General features: G+C 42.6%; 1 protein-coding gene across 4 annotated transcripts in view; it reads left to right on the top strand.

The window, feature by feature from the left end:
• The window catches only part of GPR107 (G protein-coupled receptor 107), a gene marked incomplete at both ends in the record, with an annotated part of 36,591 nt that extends 19,685 nt beyond the window's left edge, over positions 1–16,906 (top strand). Inside the window, 4 exons of one of the 4 annotated variants that reach the window (XM_080355820.1) lie at positions 3,339–3,388; positions 4,128–4,211; positions 5,028–5,152; positions 10,961–16,906. In XM_080355820.1, the coding sequence (XP_080211946.1) occupies positions 3,339–3,388; positions 4,128–4,211; positions 5,028–5,152; positions 10,961–11,057 (356 nt within the window). Of the gene's footprint in view, positions 1–3,338; positions 3,389–4,127; positions 4,212–4,919; positions 4,997–5,027; positions 5,157–10,960 lie in introns of those variants that run through there. The other 3 variants (XR_013923001.1, XM_080355818.1, XM_080355819.1) reach the window with 3 other exon arrangements.
• Between the last annotated feature and the right edge of the window lie 310 nt (positions 16,907–17,216).

The raw sequence follows: 17,216 nt of genomic DNA on the forward strand, positions 1-17,216 counted from the left end.
CTTTTTATTTTACCCCATTTTATAGGCTGTCTCAGCACTTGAAATTAGCACAGGGGCAATGTGTAAAAGAGATTGATTATCAAAATTCTGCAGCATGCTCTGTTTTGATTGATGCAGATCAGGCTATTGCAGGCACAAGCTGTGCAAGTAAATGGTGATAGAGAGGAAACCAAGGGAAGCAAGGTATAAATGTTATAAACCTTTATTGGAGGATGGCTTTTATCTTTTTAATTACTCTAGAAAAGAGGTGGAACACAAGTATGAATTCATTTGTAAAACCTTTGGTAGAAAGTCTCTACTGTTTGGGTTTTTTTACCTTCTCTGCAGTTCTTTTCCTTGGAGAATGTTTATCATACTTGAAACATAAATTTACCCAACCTTTACTGCATGCTGTGATTGCTGCTGTGTTATCACAGCTTTACAGGTTGAGGCTGCGAGTGATTCAAGTTGTAAGTGACAGCTGCTGGCCTGGCCTTTCTCCTCGCAAGTGTTGCTGTCAGTGTCTGGACTGCCAGGCTGAGCTGAATCAAAGTCTTAAAGTGTCCAGCATAGCAAGGCTCAAGCGTTACTGCTTGGAGCACATTCAGCCTGTGAAAAAGCAATTCACAGGCTGCTGATGCCAAGCAATGATGATTTTAGACTTTCTCCTGAACAGTGTGTGCTGTAACTTTGAGCTGTTTAAAAAAGACTGGCAGAATTTTGTAGATGTGCATTAATATGGACTTCAGTATCTGGTAGTGGAGGGCAGTATTCCTGAAGCTGAGGCAGCTAGAGGAGAGCACCTAGCTGGGATAAATAAGCAAACCAGCTACCAGAGGTGGCTCTTCAGTGTTTCTACTTGGTGGTGGTTGTCTTTGTTTCTTTCCCATGCTCAGCTATTCTAGATATCTGGATATACCAACCTACAGCTCCTTGGTATTGACTATTGCAATGAGTAGGTGAGGTCTTGAGCTGGGCTCTGCCACTTGGGAGAGGTGGCTTTGTGACACTTGAGGTGGCAGCCAGATTTTTGACTTCACTCTCCTCTTATGTACTGCATGGATCCAACAGCAATGATTCCCTAGCTCTCTCAGTTGTTGACTGCAAAGCGTTGATGAACTGGCAGTTTGAATCACAGCTGTTGAGTTGGTGTTCCCTTCACTACACAGCCTGGCAGTTCTCGTGGCCTGTCATTGCACCAGTTGGTGGCAGCTCTTGAAGATGAATGCGTTGAATTCAAAATAGAGCCTTCTGTGCGCAAACCGGTATGTGGTTAATCACAAGATCCTCATGGTCACACTTAATGTAGCTCTTCTTAAATAGGACAATATTGCTTCTTTGCTTCATGATTCAATGAGTCTATCCTGCTTATTTACATGGTTTAATCTTTCTCCAACTGTCTTAAAAGCTTTTAACATTAGGTTATCTGATAAAGCACTAGACCCATGAAAAACGAAGTTTTTGCTATTTAAATGTGGGAAACTAGCTTTTGTGAGGGACAGAAATGAGGCAGAAGTAGCTAAACCAATGTCTTGGGGCTGATTTAGCTATCAAGGATTTAGTCAAGTTCTAGCAGTTCCAAGTCTTGCTGTCTGTTTTCTGGTGGAGTGCTCACTGCTGGTACTCCACAGATGCGAGTCTAGAGCTTGGAGACTGCTTTCCAGAGTCCAGAACTCTTATATTGTGAAGTAGATGCTATTGCATGTTCAGTGTTTCATGAAGGGAACATCCTCCCAAAACTGAGAGTTGGTGTTCCTCTGACACGCTGTGCTGCCAGGTTACCCCAGGAGCACAGTCCCGCCCAGAGCCAGCCCCGTCTAATGGGTGTTTGCATGAGTGGTGCACAGTACAGGCTTTAGCTGCCTGGAAACAAACTTGGCGTTCCTTCACAAATAAGGTTTGCTTCTTTCCTCTTGAGCTCTGGCTCAGCGTTCTCTTACTGACATGCCCTGTGCTCTGTCAGAAGTTAAACACACCATTTGGAAATATGTGGAAGCCACCAGCCAGCACTAAATCAAAACTCCTTTCATCTTAATTTTATCTACGTGTCAGTTTATGCCTTGTGTTTTAAGTTGGCTGCTGTTACAGTATGTCTGTTGGAGGAGGGTTTGTATCTGTCTCAGGGTGTCTGTAGCTTTCAACAGTTCTTCTGGAACACTAAAGGTAAGTTTTGGAAAGTACCTCTTGATCTCTAGATTATACAAAGCAGGTTTATAACAAAATGTTTTGTCTTCTATTGTAGCCTATGTAGTGAGAACCTAGAACAGTTTGAGTGGTGCATTTGACACCTTTCCATGAGGAAACCTTTGGGTTTTGTCTCAGGAAGCAAAGCTTTTGTTTTTTTAAAGCTATTAGGCCTCCTATTCTGCATTGTTGTGAACCTAGAAAATCTTACACAAACACATGCAGCCTTTTATTATCTGCTTTTTGCAGTGGATGATTTCTGTGGGGGAGCACAGGTGAACTTAAGCACGATGTGTTGCATTTCTGTGTGTGATCAAAAACTGTAGGAAGGGCTTGGAGGGAATATGTGTGGGGGAATACATGTGGCAGTACTTTTCTAACTGGCAGCTTGTGTTCATGGCTCTAAGTTGTACCTCTGTATGCTGTCAACATATCTTGGACTCTGCCTTTCCTGTTGTCACAAAAGCACCAGGAGTCTGTATTTGTAATCCTGCTGCACCTGTAAAACCTGACTCTCAAACCAGAGTTGACAGCTATTCCATCTGTTATTGACCTCTGCTCGTTCACATGAGTATCTGCTGTGTTCCTCAGGAGCTGATGGAATCTGTCCGATAAATGCAGGTTAGCCCAGGGCCTTGGCTTACATATTTACTATGACTTAACATTTTGCTTGTAAGTTACAACTGAGCTACAAGTGGCAGAGGATACTGCGTAGACACTAAAATACTCCTGATGCAGTTCAATAAGATGCAGAGATTCCCAGAGCTGTGATTTGCGTCCAAGTCGCTCAGGTCAGCTGAAGGCACAGAGCGGGTCAGGAAGAACTCTAGAAAAGACATGAATTTTCTAGGAGACAATGTCAAGTGGCGTGTGGCCCTTCTGGCAGGAGGTGACAGTATGTAGTTGGCTGTATATAGATAAGCATTAGAAGAAGGTTCTATAGTGCAGGGTGTGCATATAAAATTGAATGTAAAGGTAGTGTCACTGAATGTCTACTGAATTGTAGATGAGCCAAACTGGCACTCCTCAGAGTGCCCAACGGGCTGAAGGACAAACCTTCTGGCCTGGGAATACCCAAATCCTGGTTTTGACTATTTGCCTACCTTATAGACAAGCATCAAAAGAAACTCTCATTTTAACTAATTTTCTGATGGACTTCTGTCTTCTCTTGATAGCTGCCATTAACCTAGCAAAGCTGAAGCTTTTCAGACATTACTATGTGATGGTAAGTAAAGAAAACTGTACAAACGCATACAGAGCACTTAAAAGCTCTTCAAGCCCTTTGGATTACTTGGTGGAAGCTACTAGGGCTGGTGGATGTGGTGAAGATCTTCCTAGGTCTGTGGTGGTGCTGTGCTTTGGCATCTTGGTCAACTGGGTTACGATCCTCAAAGCAGCTTCCCTCCTTTTCCTAGTGGCTGCATCCTTCTGTCTATCTTTAAATGGATTCCAGCTATTTGTAACACTTACTAATTTCCTCTGGAGACAGCTTGAGCTGCCAGTTGAACTGATGGGCTTAAATAACATACTGTAATCTTGCTAAAAATTAAACTTGGGACCAAATGCTGCCTTGAGATGCATGTGCACAGTTTGTGATTAAGTTAGTGGGAGCCATGAGCACACCTCCCAAGAGAGAGGCTTCTTAATGATTTTCAACAGCCTTATTTCAGATTCTTAAGAGTAATAAATTACAATCCTGGTTTTTCAAGTTCTACAAAATCCTAATACTTAAAGCATTTTCCTGCTGTAACTTAAATATGTTAGCAATAGCTTGAGTCATTTGGATGTTCAACAAGCAGTAGAGCCCTCAGCCTATATCTTCTGTGTTTATCAAGGAGCATAAGACTAATCTGACATAATGAGTTGTCTGGGAATTGCTTGTGCTATTTCTCTGGGAAAAAAAAAAAGGTTCCATAAGGATGATGCTATTGTTCTCACTTCTGCTCTCTTCTTTTCCTTCCCAGATTGTGTGTTACATTTACTTCACACGGATCATTGCAATTCTCATAAAGATTGCTGTTCCATTCCAGTGGAAATGGTTGTACCAGGTATTTGCCAGCAAAGGAAAATACATCCATTCCTTGTTGCGTTTTTATTTCTTTAATCTTCTTTAAATATGAATGCACCTCCCAAAAAATCCATAGGTTGTTCCTTATGTTGTAGTAGATAACCTCAAAGCATGGTGCCGTACCCTGTCTCCTCTTTATTTTTATCACTGATATATCTGAGGTGGCAGGAATATATTTTTAGTTTTATGTTTGTCCAGCAAGGCTGCTGGATTATACATGAGATGTCTGAAAGTAATTGCATTATTGATTTTGGTCTTTCAGTTTAAAAATGTCTGAAGGAAATTAATCAAGAATATACAAAGGAGGAAAAAATAAACCATCAGGTTTGCCCTGTGTAATTGAAGCCCCAGGGAGCCAGTGAAATAGGCTTTTGCTTTTCCATCTACAGGCTTTATTTGCCTAGTGACTTTTAAATACTTGGTTTCTTAACATATAATCCAAGTAACTGTGCAGGGAGTCTTTGGAATACATTAACTGTTGAAAATACCAAACAATGAAGGGATGATATTTTTTTTTCCCCTCATTTAAAATCCACGTCTTGTAGTTATTTAAAAGCACTGGAGTGATGGTTGGAACTTTAACTGTGTTTAAACTGACAGGGAAAGCTGAAAGAACAAAGGGCTTGACAGCCTTTAGCCTGGAATTGATGATGGCAGGACAGGAACTGCTTTGTTATTTCTGCTACAGCACAGGCGTCTTGGCCATTAAATCCTGAACCTTATGAATAAGGAGAAGTGTTTCATGACCATGAAGGGATCCCAGGACTGAACTTCAACCTTATGTTTGCACTCGCAGCTGCTGGATGAGATGGCCACACTCGTGTTCTTCGTCCTCACCGGGTACAAGTTCCGTCCAGCGTCAGACAACCCTTATCTACAGCTTTCTCAAGACGATGAGGATGACTTGGAGATGGAAGCTGTGTAAGAACCTCTCCCTCCCATTTTTTACCTCCTCACTGATTTGAGAAAACTAATGTTTAAAAACAGCTTACCCTAATCTCTCTAAATCCTCTTCGAAAAAGATTAAGATCTGCCCACATGTTTACACATGAGGTGTCTGTTTGGTGTGTGTTAAACTACTAGAGATGTGTGATATGCACTGGAGCCCCTGAGCTGGATATTGCACTAGTGTGGAACAAGCTGGTAAAGCTTTTCCACAGGCATCTTTCTGCCCTGTGAAATATCTATTAAAAAAGCTTCTGTGTTTAATCTGCGTTGCCAAACACAAATGAGCCTTACAGATTGTCATGAATGCTTCATATTTAAAAGAAAAAAGACCTTGCAACTGAAGTAACAACAAAAATGAACTACCAGTCTACAGAATGTAAATGAAGATGGTGTAAGGTCACTTCTGCCTTGAAGTTCAGTCTGTAGCTTTGCAGAAATCTATCTTAAGTAACACTGAGCTGAGGAGGTGGATTTTTACCAATACTCTTCTATTCCTTACTCCTAAAGCAGGAGGCACCACAAATGCAGTAGGACATGAGGTAGTCTGGAGAAATTATAAAGTGGAGATCAGCCTAAGTCCCTGTTATTTTCTTTGCAGTAGTTTTATGAGGGCTTAGAAAATGCGTGGCATTTCTGAATTTATAACAAACTGCCCTAAGAAATCCAGCATGCTAGAAGTGTTGAATACAGCTGTAATTGCTGCAGACTGTTGCCTCGGTAGGAGCAGAGCTAGCGTAACCTCTTCCATAGTTACACATTTCATGCATAATTGCAGGTCATGTACAGGCTTAGAAGCCTGTTCCTAGGAGTTTATTTCCAGTTTAGCCAATCTCTTCTACCTGATCTTGGGTGAAACAAATGATCACTCCAATTCTTATTGCAGGGGCAGAGAGAGTCAGAATGTGTTTGCCCTCACAGCTCAGTAAGAAATGGATCTTATTGGGGAGTTGCTACAAATAGGTTTGAGGTAGAATCCAGCCTGAAATGTCATGCAGGGAGATTTAATTTCTCAGAAATGCCTATAGTCAGAAAGATCTTTCCAAGTGCTTAGTTATTTTTGATCTGGGCCCATAAAATCTGTCATTGTCACAAGCAGAATCCAACTAGTGGGCAGTGACCTTAAAATCACAATCACTTAAAGGTGTTTAAATGGTTTATGTAAGAAACTGTGCCTTCCAAACTGAAACAGTCAGAACTGGAAGATGTGGCAGGATTTGTGGTTGTACAGAAACGAGCTTTTTTCCTTTTGCCTGTTAGAGTGAGTTTCAGCTTTGCGTTACATGCATGATGGATTTTTATTTGGGTTTTTTAGGACTAATAATATGGCACCTTTCATATGTTGTGATTTCGGTAAATTGGAGAAGCTGCTAAATTTAGGAGAATCTGTCAGAAACAAATTGGAGAAAGTTTAGTGAATAATTAAGTGATTTATATCTCACCGTAGTGAAATAGTCATTACTAGAGACTAGAGGAGCAGAATTCCTGGTGAGCCTTTTCTAGTGAGGCATTTTGCTCTTTGCCCTGGGAGTTTCCATTGTTGTGCCTTGTGGGTTCTTCCCTGAGCCTTGTTTGCATTTTTCTCATCTGATTCACCAGCGGTTTTATTCCCTGTGGGCACTTGGCAGGGAATAATAATCTGTGTCTTGTTCTCCCTTCCCTGCTGCAGCAGGGAGCTTGAGTCTGCCTGTATTTGCAAGGTGTGGTGTCTGTGCAGTCTGTGACAGGTGAAGCACTGCAATGAAAGCGTATTAAATTTCTTGTTGATTTGATCTTGCTGGGCCTATTTTTGCTTTTATAAATATTAAATGTTGTTTCTGTGGGGGGAAAATATCAAGGCTTATTTGAGCAAGTGACTAAGTGCCTGACAGCATCCTGACTAACCACTGTATGCGTGTGTTTTGTCTTTTGTATGATAAATACCCACTTGTCTTCGGAGGCTATGGCAGAAGTGAAAAGCATGCAAACTTCAAACTCCGTGGTGTTCTGCCATGTCTTATTGCCAGGTTTTATGGTTGTTTTCCTCTCCCAGATAGTTTTTGTTGAAATCAGGCTCTTAAACATTTGCTGTAGAAGCGTTTTGGTTCCTGTAGACTCAACATTTGTATGAGCCAAGAGAGGGGAGAACCATGAGGTCACCAAGCCTGTTTTCTAGGCTTCCTTGTCCTCCATCAAAAAACCAGGACATCTGAAGTGCAGCTCTCTAGCTTATGCCTGCTGTCATGCAGGGCAAACTATACAAAGCTCAGTCTGGCAGTAAATGTAAATATTGTTAAGGACGGTGTGGAAATCTGCAAAATTTCAAGAAAAACCCAAAGACTAGGTGTCTGTGACTGAAACAACATATGGTACAAATCCTCCCTCTCTCAGTTCTTGTAATTCTCAAAAGTATAAATCAGGAACACCAGAGGTAACTTATTACAAGTCTTTTCAGCTGCTGTGCCTGTCTTGCGGGGAAGCATCCTCCAATGGATTTTCTCTTCAGTTAAACCAGACTTAATAGGAGTTCTTGTAGTGGAGTGGGGAGTATGACTAAACCTGACCTAAGGACCAGTCTGTTCTTCTTCAAGTAGGCTCAGTAACCATTCATCATCGAAGCGGTTTTCTGTGGGTTCAGTGCTGGGCAACGTCTTGAGCCCGTTCTATCAGTCCGTGGGCAGTTGCTGGCGGTTGGTCCGAGTGCTCCGTTTGCAGAGGTGCAGCTGCGCTCGGCACAAAGAGTTGTCACGCTTCCAGTCAGTCCTAATGCCATTTCTGGGCATGAACACACAAATAGAAACGGTACAGTAGATGAGGTGAGGGAGAAAGGAAGCAGTTTAGGGGTTTGGTTTGCTTTTTACTGTTGCAGTAAGTTATTTCATTAGCTCAGTAAGCTTAATTTTAATCTTAGGTACCAAAGTGTTCCACAGATCTTGTTAGAGACTGATGTTCATACATGCATGTGGGATTAAGATATTTCCACTGGAGGAGGCATTGCAGGAAAAGCCATTAACACAGTGGGTTTTTTTCCCTCAGTTCAGTAGAACTATCTTACTGAGTGCATGGAGACTTAACTTTGTTTTTGCTTAACACCCCAAACAGCCTCAACACAGTGAACTGTTGTGGTAACACTGACCTACCTTTGCTTATGCCTTGGGATCTGGAGTTTCTCACTGTATTGTGTCTTCTGTGCTGAGACTTGACGTCCTGCTCGGTTGCTTTTCTCTGCTTTCTCTCAGGTTGTGCTTTATGGCAGACTGATTCATGATGCTCTCCGGTAGAAGTGATTTTTCTTGACCCAACGCATCTTTCCCATGCAGAGATCAGTGGTTTTGCTTGATGGCTGATCGGTTGTCATTCCAGTTTGCAGCTGCTGGTATCGCGCTGTTTCTTGTTGGGCTATAAAACAAAAAAAAAAGAGGAGAAAAGACAGCTGATGTCCACCACTGTGAAGGGCTAAAAATGCTTCTGACTGTTTAACTGTCTCTTGATTCCTTGGATACAGTGTGGGGAAACTAAAAACAAAGCTATGAAATTTCTGCAGCACCTTGCAGTGGAGTGTTCAGGGAACTCCTTTTGTGCCCTTTGACAGCCACAAAAGTTCTTTCTGGTGAGAAGTGGGTTAGTGAGAAGGATTTGTTGCATTTTTAGCTACTACTAGTTTGTGGGCTAGAAATGGAATTCAAAATACAGGTGAGAAACATTTACGTGCCATATTGCAGGTCAGAACTGAGATCCTGCGACTGCTCGGAGAACTAGGGTAGAGAATTGTGGTGTGCTTGGTCTTAGCACTGACACCTTTATTTTACTGGGCACTAAAACATGTTGGCTGAACTGAATTTGAGAGAGAGAAGTAGCCCATTGTGTATGAGCGATCTGAGAAAATGAGGACTTGAGCTACACTGTATGCTTGTTATGGAACAAGAACAGTGCTCATCAGATGGTCTTTAATGTTTGCTGTTGAGGAATCCACCCCAAAATTTCTCCCAGCTCTTTGATGTCATTGTGGGGTGTGGGCAGTAAATGGTCCCTCTGATAACAAATGACTCCACCTGGCTGCAAGTTCAGTATGTTGCTGCTTGTCCTTCTCCCTTCATGAAAGCGGATCATTCCCTCTTTGCCATAACCTCTGGTCACTTTTGTCATCATCTTGGTTTGTAATGGGTTTGTACCAGGTGGGATCTCACTCACTGCGAATCAAGCGTTAGGGCAACTTTGAGGTCATGCCTGTGCAGAACACCTATTTATACATCCCACCATGTCTGCTGTTGCATTGCTACATTAGTGGCTCATTTTTGGTTCATAGTCTGTAATCTTCAGCTCCTTCCTGAGGAATTGATACTTAGCCCCTTATTCTGTAATTATGAAGTTTATTATTTCTGAAAAGTAAACTTTGTAGTTGTCTTGCTGCGTTGTCCCACATTTTTCAGACCATTACTCCAATTTGCCAGAATATTTCTGCTTTCTAGTCCTGTTCTCAAATATGTAGCTCTTAGTGTCTTCTGCAGATTTAATAAGCAAGTTCTCTCTTCCATTACCCAAGCAATTACTGAAAATATTGAGTAGAAGTGAGCACAGGACAGACCTCTCTGGAACCACACTCGATGTTCTCTCATTTTTGACAGGAAACCATTAAGTACATCTCAATGCACGCTTTTCCAATTAGTTATGTATCTACTGTGATGGTTTTGTCTAGCTCATGTTTCCCCACATTTTTTCCTATGTGACTGTGGGAAAACCTTTGTCAGCAGGGGGAATTTATGAGAACTGCATGTTCTCTGTGCTGTGAAGCTTGATGTGATCTCTTCCAGGCAAACGTTTACTAATGCCATCTTTGTCCTTTAAGCAACCTGCCTACTTTTCTCCCTTGTTAAAATTTCAATAGAGAATAAAGTTGTTGTTTGATATGTACTCTTCTGACCCTTTCCCTATTCACTTAAACACAAGCTTGTCTAGGGCTCCTGTAAAGTGTGGGAACCACTGATGATCCCAGTGCTGCTGCTTCTAGAGAGTCATTGAACACACCAGTTGGAGTAAATTGTTTTTACAGTACGTGAACAGAGGCTGATATCTAAGGTGGAACTAAGGGCAGTATCAGAAGATCTGAAGATTGCTTCTCCTCTTGGGTGATACTGTGAATGTTTTTAGCTTGTCTGATCAGATGAAGTATTCTTATGTGATAAATAGCAGGTGAAAGCACAAAGAGCAACAGCAGCATCTTTGAACAGGGCAGTTTTATGTGTGCTCCCAGGCGTCCCTTGTGAATGCATTGAGCTATTGGCAATGTTACTTTCAGCATCCAAAATAACCTTTGTAGCATGTTTGTGGGGGAAAAAGAAATACCTCTGGAATGAGAATCATATTGTGCAAAAGAACAAAGCAAATGTCTTGTGCATGTGAATGGCCTGTTTTGTAGAGCGACAGGAATCTACTGGGCTGGAGAGCTTGTTGGGTTGTCAAGGTGGTTCTGAGAGCAGCGCTGCAGTTCTGGCTGGATAAGCAGTTCAGTCTGCCTAATGTTTGAATGGTATTATGAGGCTTTATAAGTTCAATAGTCACATTGCAGTGACAAATCCAGACTTGGAGGGCTACAAAGTTCTTGCCTCCACCACCCATCAGTGTTATGTCCAGGACAATACCTGGCTTGCAAAACAGTAGCAATAGGAAAGGCCAAATATTGAGACTTGATAAAGAGGCATTTGAGGAGTGTTATTTGAGATGCACAGGAAGACAAACATGGGCCGTTGGTGAGATGGATGTCACAGCTCAATTTCTGTTCTCTAATATTTCTCCCTTCTCTTCCAGGGTGACGACTTCTGGAGTAATGGAGGGCATGAAGAAAGTCAAGAAAGTGGTGAATGGTTCAGCAGAGCCGCGGGGCGAGTGGGAGAGCACGGCGTGATGGACTGGACTAAGGCAGCACTTTCAGAGAAACTTTTTTTAATTTATTAATATTACTCTCAGTGGAAAGGGAGCAACTAGCACTTCCCAACACTGAAACTGCAGAGTGGGGTGTGACTAGGGGGAGCAAAGCAGTGCAGAAATATAACTATTCCTCTGATCATAAGAAAATGGGATCTCCTGGTACCTGCAAGGAGTACAAAGCTTTCATAGGGATTTTCGGTAGCTTATTCTTTTTTTTCCCCCCTTTCTGGATCAGTTAAGTATTCTGAATTGTTTGCAGTTGCGTTCTTCAGAATGTGTAATACTAATGTGAAGAGAGACCTGTAGTGTGTATGTAAAGTATATATTTTATATAATACACACACATATATATATACACACTTCTTATGTAACATGTATGCTGAGAATTACAAAGTCTGTCAGAAGGTGGGAAAAGAAGATGAGATGTAAGTATTCTTTTATTCTTTTTTTTATAAACTCTCCTTTTGGCTTGAACAAAACATTGCAAAACGAATTCATAGAAGCAACCGCAGTGATTTGAGAGACTAAATGGGGTATTGGATCAGATGACTTCTGCCACTACTCACATTGGGGGAAAGTTAAGTGTCTTGTCTTATCCGTGCAGGCATCCACTTGAATGTGTCGAGTTTCCAAATGTATTGCTCTACAGGAATGAAGTGACTGTTGTCCATTAAACGCACTAGCCCATAGTGCAGCAAGCGTTGATCTAAACCCTCCATTATTCATGGAGTTGCTCTTGATTCACACCCACCCAACAAGAACTACATAAGAGGTGTAAGGCTGCTTGCCTTTTTTAGGGGTCTGCCATGCTATCTTAAACATTTAATTTGAAGTTGTGACCCAGAGCACTTTTATCTGCTTAAAAAATATTTTAAGGTATTTCTAAAAACACTCCTTTCTGGCACAGTATAAACAGTACCAGAATCTCCAGTGGAAGTCTGTCTAGCAAATGTGCTGCAGCATAAATCTCTGGTTCACCCTTACCCTGAGTTACTTGGCCTCTCTGGATGGCTACTTGTACTTGTCTGGCTGTGTAGGATCGATGAATCTGCTGTTTGAGATGGGCTGAACTAAGCAAAACGGTATTGCTGTCAGAACCAGGCAACTGCTGCTTCCAGTCTGAAATTACTTTTATAAGGAAAGGAGAAGATTAGAACCAGAACACTTAATGCAGGGTGATACAGAAGTTTTGACTATTAGCTGCAAACTCGCAGTGTAGTCTTTAGAGACATGTTACAGAAGCCATGTGTGGTTTATGTGTGTTACTCCGGTACTGTTAGTAAGGCACCGGTGCCCATGGTGGTAGTAATAAGGCATAGTAAATGATCGTTAATGTGGGGGAGGATGGAAATGGTTCACTAATGTAACGAGGATAAGCTTTAAGAAAAATAAATCAAGTATAACTCGCTGACCTGCTGAAGCCTTCATATTCCTGTAGAGCCATTGATATATGGTGCTGTTGAGCAAAGTACATCTGTCAGGGTGACAGGGACAGGCATCATCACAGAGCTTCGGATGTGCCAGCAGCTTTTACAAACTTGCTTCGGAATTGCTTTTTTGACCGAAGAGACTACGTGTATTGGGCATAACTGATTAGAGGACTACTAGAGTTTTTAATTCATTAGGATCAGAAGGGAGGTTCTTTTTTGGAACATTGAACCACTTCTTCCTCAGTCTCAAACAGGGGTTAGAATCATAGAATTGCTTCAGTTGGAAGAGACCCTCAGCATCACTGAGTCCAGCCGTAACCTAACGAAACTCCAGCACTAAACCATGTCCCTAAGAACCTCATGTAAATGCCTTTTAAACTCCTCCAGGGATGGTGACTCCACCACTTCCCTGGGCAGCCTGCTCCAATGAATAACGTATTAATTTCTAAATCTACCCTCTTTTGGTTTAAAAGCCATTACTCCTTGTTATGTCAGTACATGCCTTTGTAAAAAGTCCTTCTCCGGCTTTCATACTACAAGTTAAGGTTTTGATTTGCTCATTTCACTGGACCATTTCCAGTTTTCTACAATGTATATTCACTTTGTTTTCATTCCATTCACTTTGCATGAGCTTTTAAGAAAGGCGCAGTATGGACCAAGAGTTGCTGTTTGAAGAGCAGCGTCACTTGCTCTGGTTGTCACTTGTTTGCCCAGATTGTTGGTTCTGTGCATCATGGAAATAGTAGAAATGAATCCACCTGCATTGGTACCTGTAACTGGTTTCTCTTCAGACAAAGCACAAGAATAACCCTCTTCTCTGGGTACAGAGTCCTCTCCCATGTTACCGCATAGCAATTGCAGCAGTGATGGTCTGACTTAGCTGTCATTATCTTGCAATTATACAGTTTTCATGGAAACTGAAAGCCTGCACCACTGAAAAGTCTGTTAGGTGATCTGTGAGCCTTTTAGACCTTCTGTATGAAGAAGTCTTCTGCCTATTAAGTAGCTGAGGTGTGAGAAATCAGACTATGAACAAACACAGCCCCTTCCAGCTCATCATACTTTAAATGCAATATCTGAAAACTCATCCTCTCGCTCTTTGCGCGGTTGCTCTGTCTCTGTGGCAATGTCACTATCTGCATCCAAAGGGCTACTCAGACAGACTGTGGACTTTTTCAGAGTAGTCCACTGGAGACCTGAAGTTTGTTGGCACCGAAGTATGTAAAGGGTAAGGATTTGCTATCAGGAACACAAGTGCAGCAGCAGCATTAATCCAGACACGATGCTGTATTACAACTTGTTAACACCTTTTGTGAACGAGATGTGAAATTTTGATGGGTGTGGGGTTTCAAGCAAAAACACGAAGGGCTGTGCAGGGATCCCAGCGTGGGCTGAGCCGGTTCTGAACAGCTGCCTGTTCTGTACCTCAGCATCAGTGGAGCTGCCAGGTTGGTGAGTGCTTTCACCTTAGTCTCAGGTTTCTTTTTTTATATGCACTTTTTTGCTAGAGTTGTGTGTGGTGTAGGTTTATCTGCCCAGTCTGTAGCTCAGTAGTTAAAAGCCAAAAAATGGGCAATTTCTTTTTGTCTTGGCATTAAAAGCCATGGCTGTACTTTGGAAGTGTTTTGAGAAGAGCTTTTTCCAAGGTCAGAGCTGAGCTTCAGTGGTCAGGTAGCAAACAGTCTTCAGCTGGCGTTTGATGCAGCACAACAGTAAGTAGTCAGACCCAAGCGTTAGTAAAGAAAATTAATCTGGATGTGCGTGTCAAAACCCAGAGTGATCAAAGGTTCTTACTGCAGCCATTTCCAAAGTGTATTTCTCCTCTCTCTGGTGGAATGCTTCAGAGCATTGAAAAATTTGTCTTGCAGGGTTGTGTGATGGAGTGGATGGTGGAGGATGGAGAGGGGCTGTGGTTGTGCTTCTCACAAGCATCAGAGGGAGGGCTTGCTGCCTCCCCTTCCCACTGAGAACCCGCATCTCCCTGACTGGCAAGTGTGTGACTGTTGCTGGTGAAAGCGGCCGCTTAGAGCTCGCCAGGCGGGACAACTGCAGTGCTTGTCTGTCGGCTGCTGCCGGCTGTCTGTCTGCTAGGAAGCTCTGTCTTTCACGGGGGGGAAGGTAGAAGAGCTGCTTGTGGCTTACGGATTGTTTTGGGATACAGCCTTACTTTCCTGTCTCTGCCTTTTACTAAGCAAGTAATTAAAACAATCAGCCTGTGAGTACACGGTGGTGTAATGACAGAATTCCTGGAAAAGCAGGTCTGGTGTAATTCAGAATAAATGCTTTAAATGCATCCACAGATGTTGCTGCAGCAGAGTACTCGGCACCCTCTGCAGACGAAAATGAGATTGTTCCAGCCTTCAGTTATAATGCAGGTTATGCCCCAATAAATCCCTGTTGCTGATGCCGTGCGAGTGCCGCTGCCACGCTCCTTCCCGCTGTCCCGTTCAGCGCTGTCTTCCACGGCAAGCCTTGCAGTGCAGCTGCCAGCCCCCTGCATTCTTCAGCCTTGAAAGTGTTTTCCTTGATGGTTCATCAAGAGGCGTACGAAAAGAAAGCGAGACATAATGGGGTCATCCGGAACGTTGCTGCTGCTCGCTCAGAATGTAGCAGTTGGAGTTGCAGGAGCCCCATGCTGTCCTATTAAGATGCTCTTTCATGTTGTCATCTCGCTCAGCGTGTCGTGATCTGTGCGGTGCATTGTTCGGCGTTTCTCTCCAGCTGAGTGCCCTGGTCTGGATTTCCACGCTGGCATACCCTGGGAGCATGTTGTAGAAAAAAGAATTGCTGCATTGCAGTATTTTTGTCTTGGAGCTAGTAATGTGGAAGATGTATTTTCCTAAGCTAAGTGGACTCTGTCTAGCGTGAGTGTGCATCCACCATATATCCTCAAGGGCTGTAACGTTCCTGGCCACGAAAGGGCACATCCTAATCACTCCAGTGTGCACACTTGGTTGAAGTCCAATGGAAGGTTTTTAGTGTGTTAAGTCTTTTTTTCCTTACACCATGCTCCTCTTGGAGAAGAGAAATGCAGTCTGGCCAGTGACAGTCGAATTGACAAGAAAGGGAGGGGTGTTTTGTTGTTTTTCTAGTTGAAAATTGCCCAGCTGCATTTGAAGCAAGTTTTGGTTATTTGTATGTTCTGTTGAGCTCTGAGAACTGAAGCTGTGTATCTATTAATAAAATAATGGGGTTGAAGTGCAGGTACTGAAGGGAAGGAAACCCTCCTTCATTCGACCTGGTTTGTCTCCTTCGGTTTGACCTGTCGTGATAACTAACACACTGTTGTTACTTTAAAGCAAGCGTGTTCTATTGATGCTGTGTTATGATCTCTACGTCAATCACAAAACACTTCCCTGTTTCTCACCTTGGTAAAACGAGCACAGAGCTCCGGTCTGCACGGGATGGAAGGTACGGTGAGATCTGAAACACAATGGGATTTACCCTCTCTGGAACCTGTGACCTCGTGTGGAACTTCAGTAACCTGGTTGTTTCATGAAAACTGAGTCAGTGCTGCCCAGAGACACTTGACTGATGTTTCTTTGTGTTCCCAGAGGTTGATTTGCTGGGAAACTTTGTTCTAAATTGGATTAATCTGGCTTTTCTTGTAACTGCTGGGTAAGATGCTGGTTTGGGCTTATTAATCACTTTTACTTAGCAATATTGGGAAGCTGTATATTTTGTCCCTTGTATTTTCTTGCAATGATCCTGGAACAACCCCACACAGTATGTACATGCAAGTGACTTCAACAGGGTTTGAGATGTTCACTTATATGTAGAGTGACAGTACTGGAAGAACGCGGCTGAGAAAAGTCTCTCCTTGTAGGCTGCCTGGCTCAAGAACCCATTTATGTTTTGACTGCAGGGATCCTGAAAGGACAAATCGTAATAAATATTTCCCCGTTGGATTTCACTCGGTGTTCTGCCCTGTGTAATAAAGTAGAGCCCAACCTCCACATTATCAGAAGCACTTTGTCTTGTAACCTGGATATGGGAGTGTTGGGCTGGTCCCTGTTCTGTCAAAACAGAGTATGGGGCTAAATAGTTTCCCTTTAGTAACTATTAATAATTAATTCTAGATCCTCTTGTATCATTAAGCAGCTTTAGGGCACCTTGTACAATGTAGCTTTGAATTCACTTAGTAAATGACCTCCAAAAGAACTTAAAATACTTTCCTGTGTACAGCAAGGTCCAGTTCCAGGGTTTTCAGTGACCTATAAACATCCTATTCCTCAGTTCATGTTCAGATGTACAAAACAATTTTTCAGTATTTTTTTAAACTTTATTAAAAACAGTATTTGAAGAGCAGGAAGGTGGGTACAAGTCAAGATGGTCTGTGTAACTTGGTTTCTCTGCTGTGATGCAAACGTGTAAAATAAAGATTGACCAGAAAGAAGTTTAATGCATCTCATTTTCTGCTCCTGAGCTGCCAGCAAGCAAGCCCACCTGTGGCTTCCAAAGTCTGCATTTCCCTGTGCCTGACTTCCCTTTGCAGCTATTCACACTCTGCATCACGGATACAGGGCCAAATCACCAAAAATCCCAAATAATCTTGCCTAACTGTAGTTTATGGCAAAAGCTTTGCTGTCGGTGACCCACAGTGGGGTTTGCTGAGGTGCCTTTGAGCTGAAAGACCTCAGGTACTACAGCTGTGCTTGTACATGCCCAGCTCCTCTTCCAGTGTTGTAAGTTGAGCTTCTGTGGTT

The sequence above is a fragment of the Nesoenas mayeri genome (genome assembly GCF_963082525.1).
Source record: "Nesoenas mayeri genome assembly, chromosome: 18".
Lineage (NCBI taxonomy): Eukaryota > Metazoa > Chordata > Aves > Columbiformes > Columbidae > Nesoenas > Nesoenas mayeri.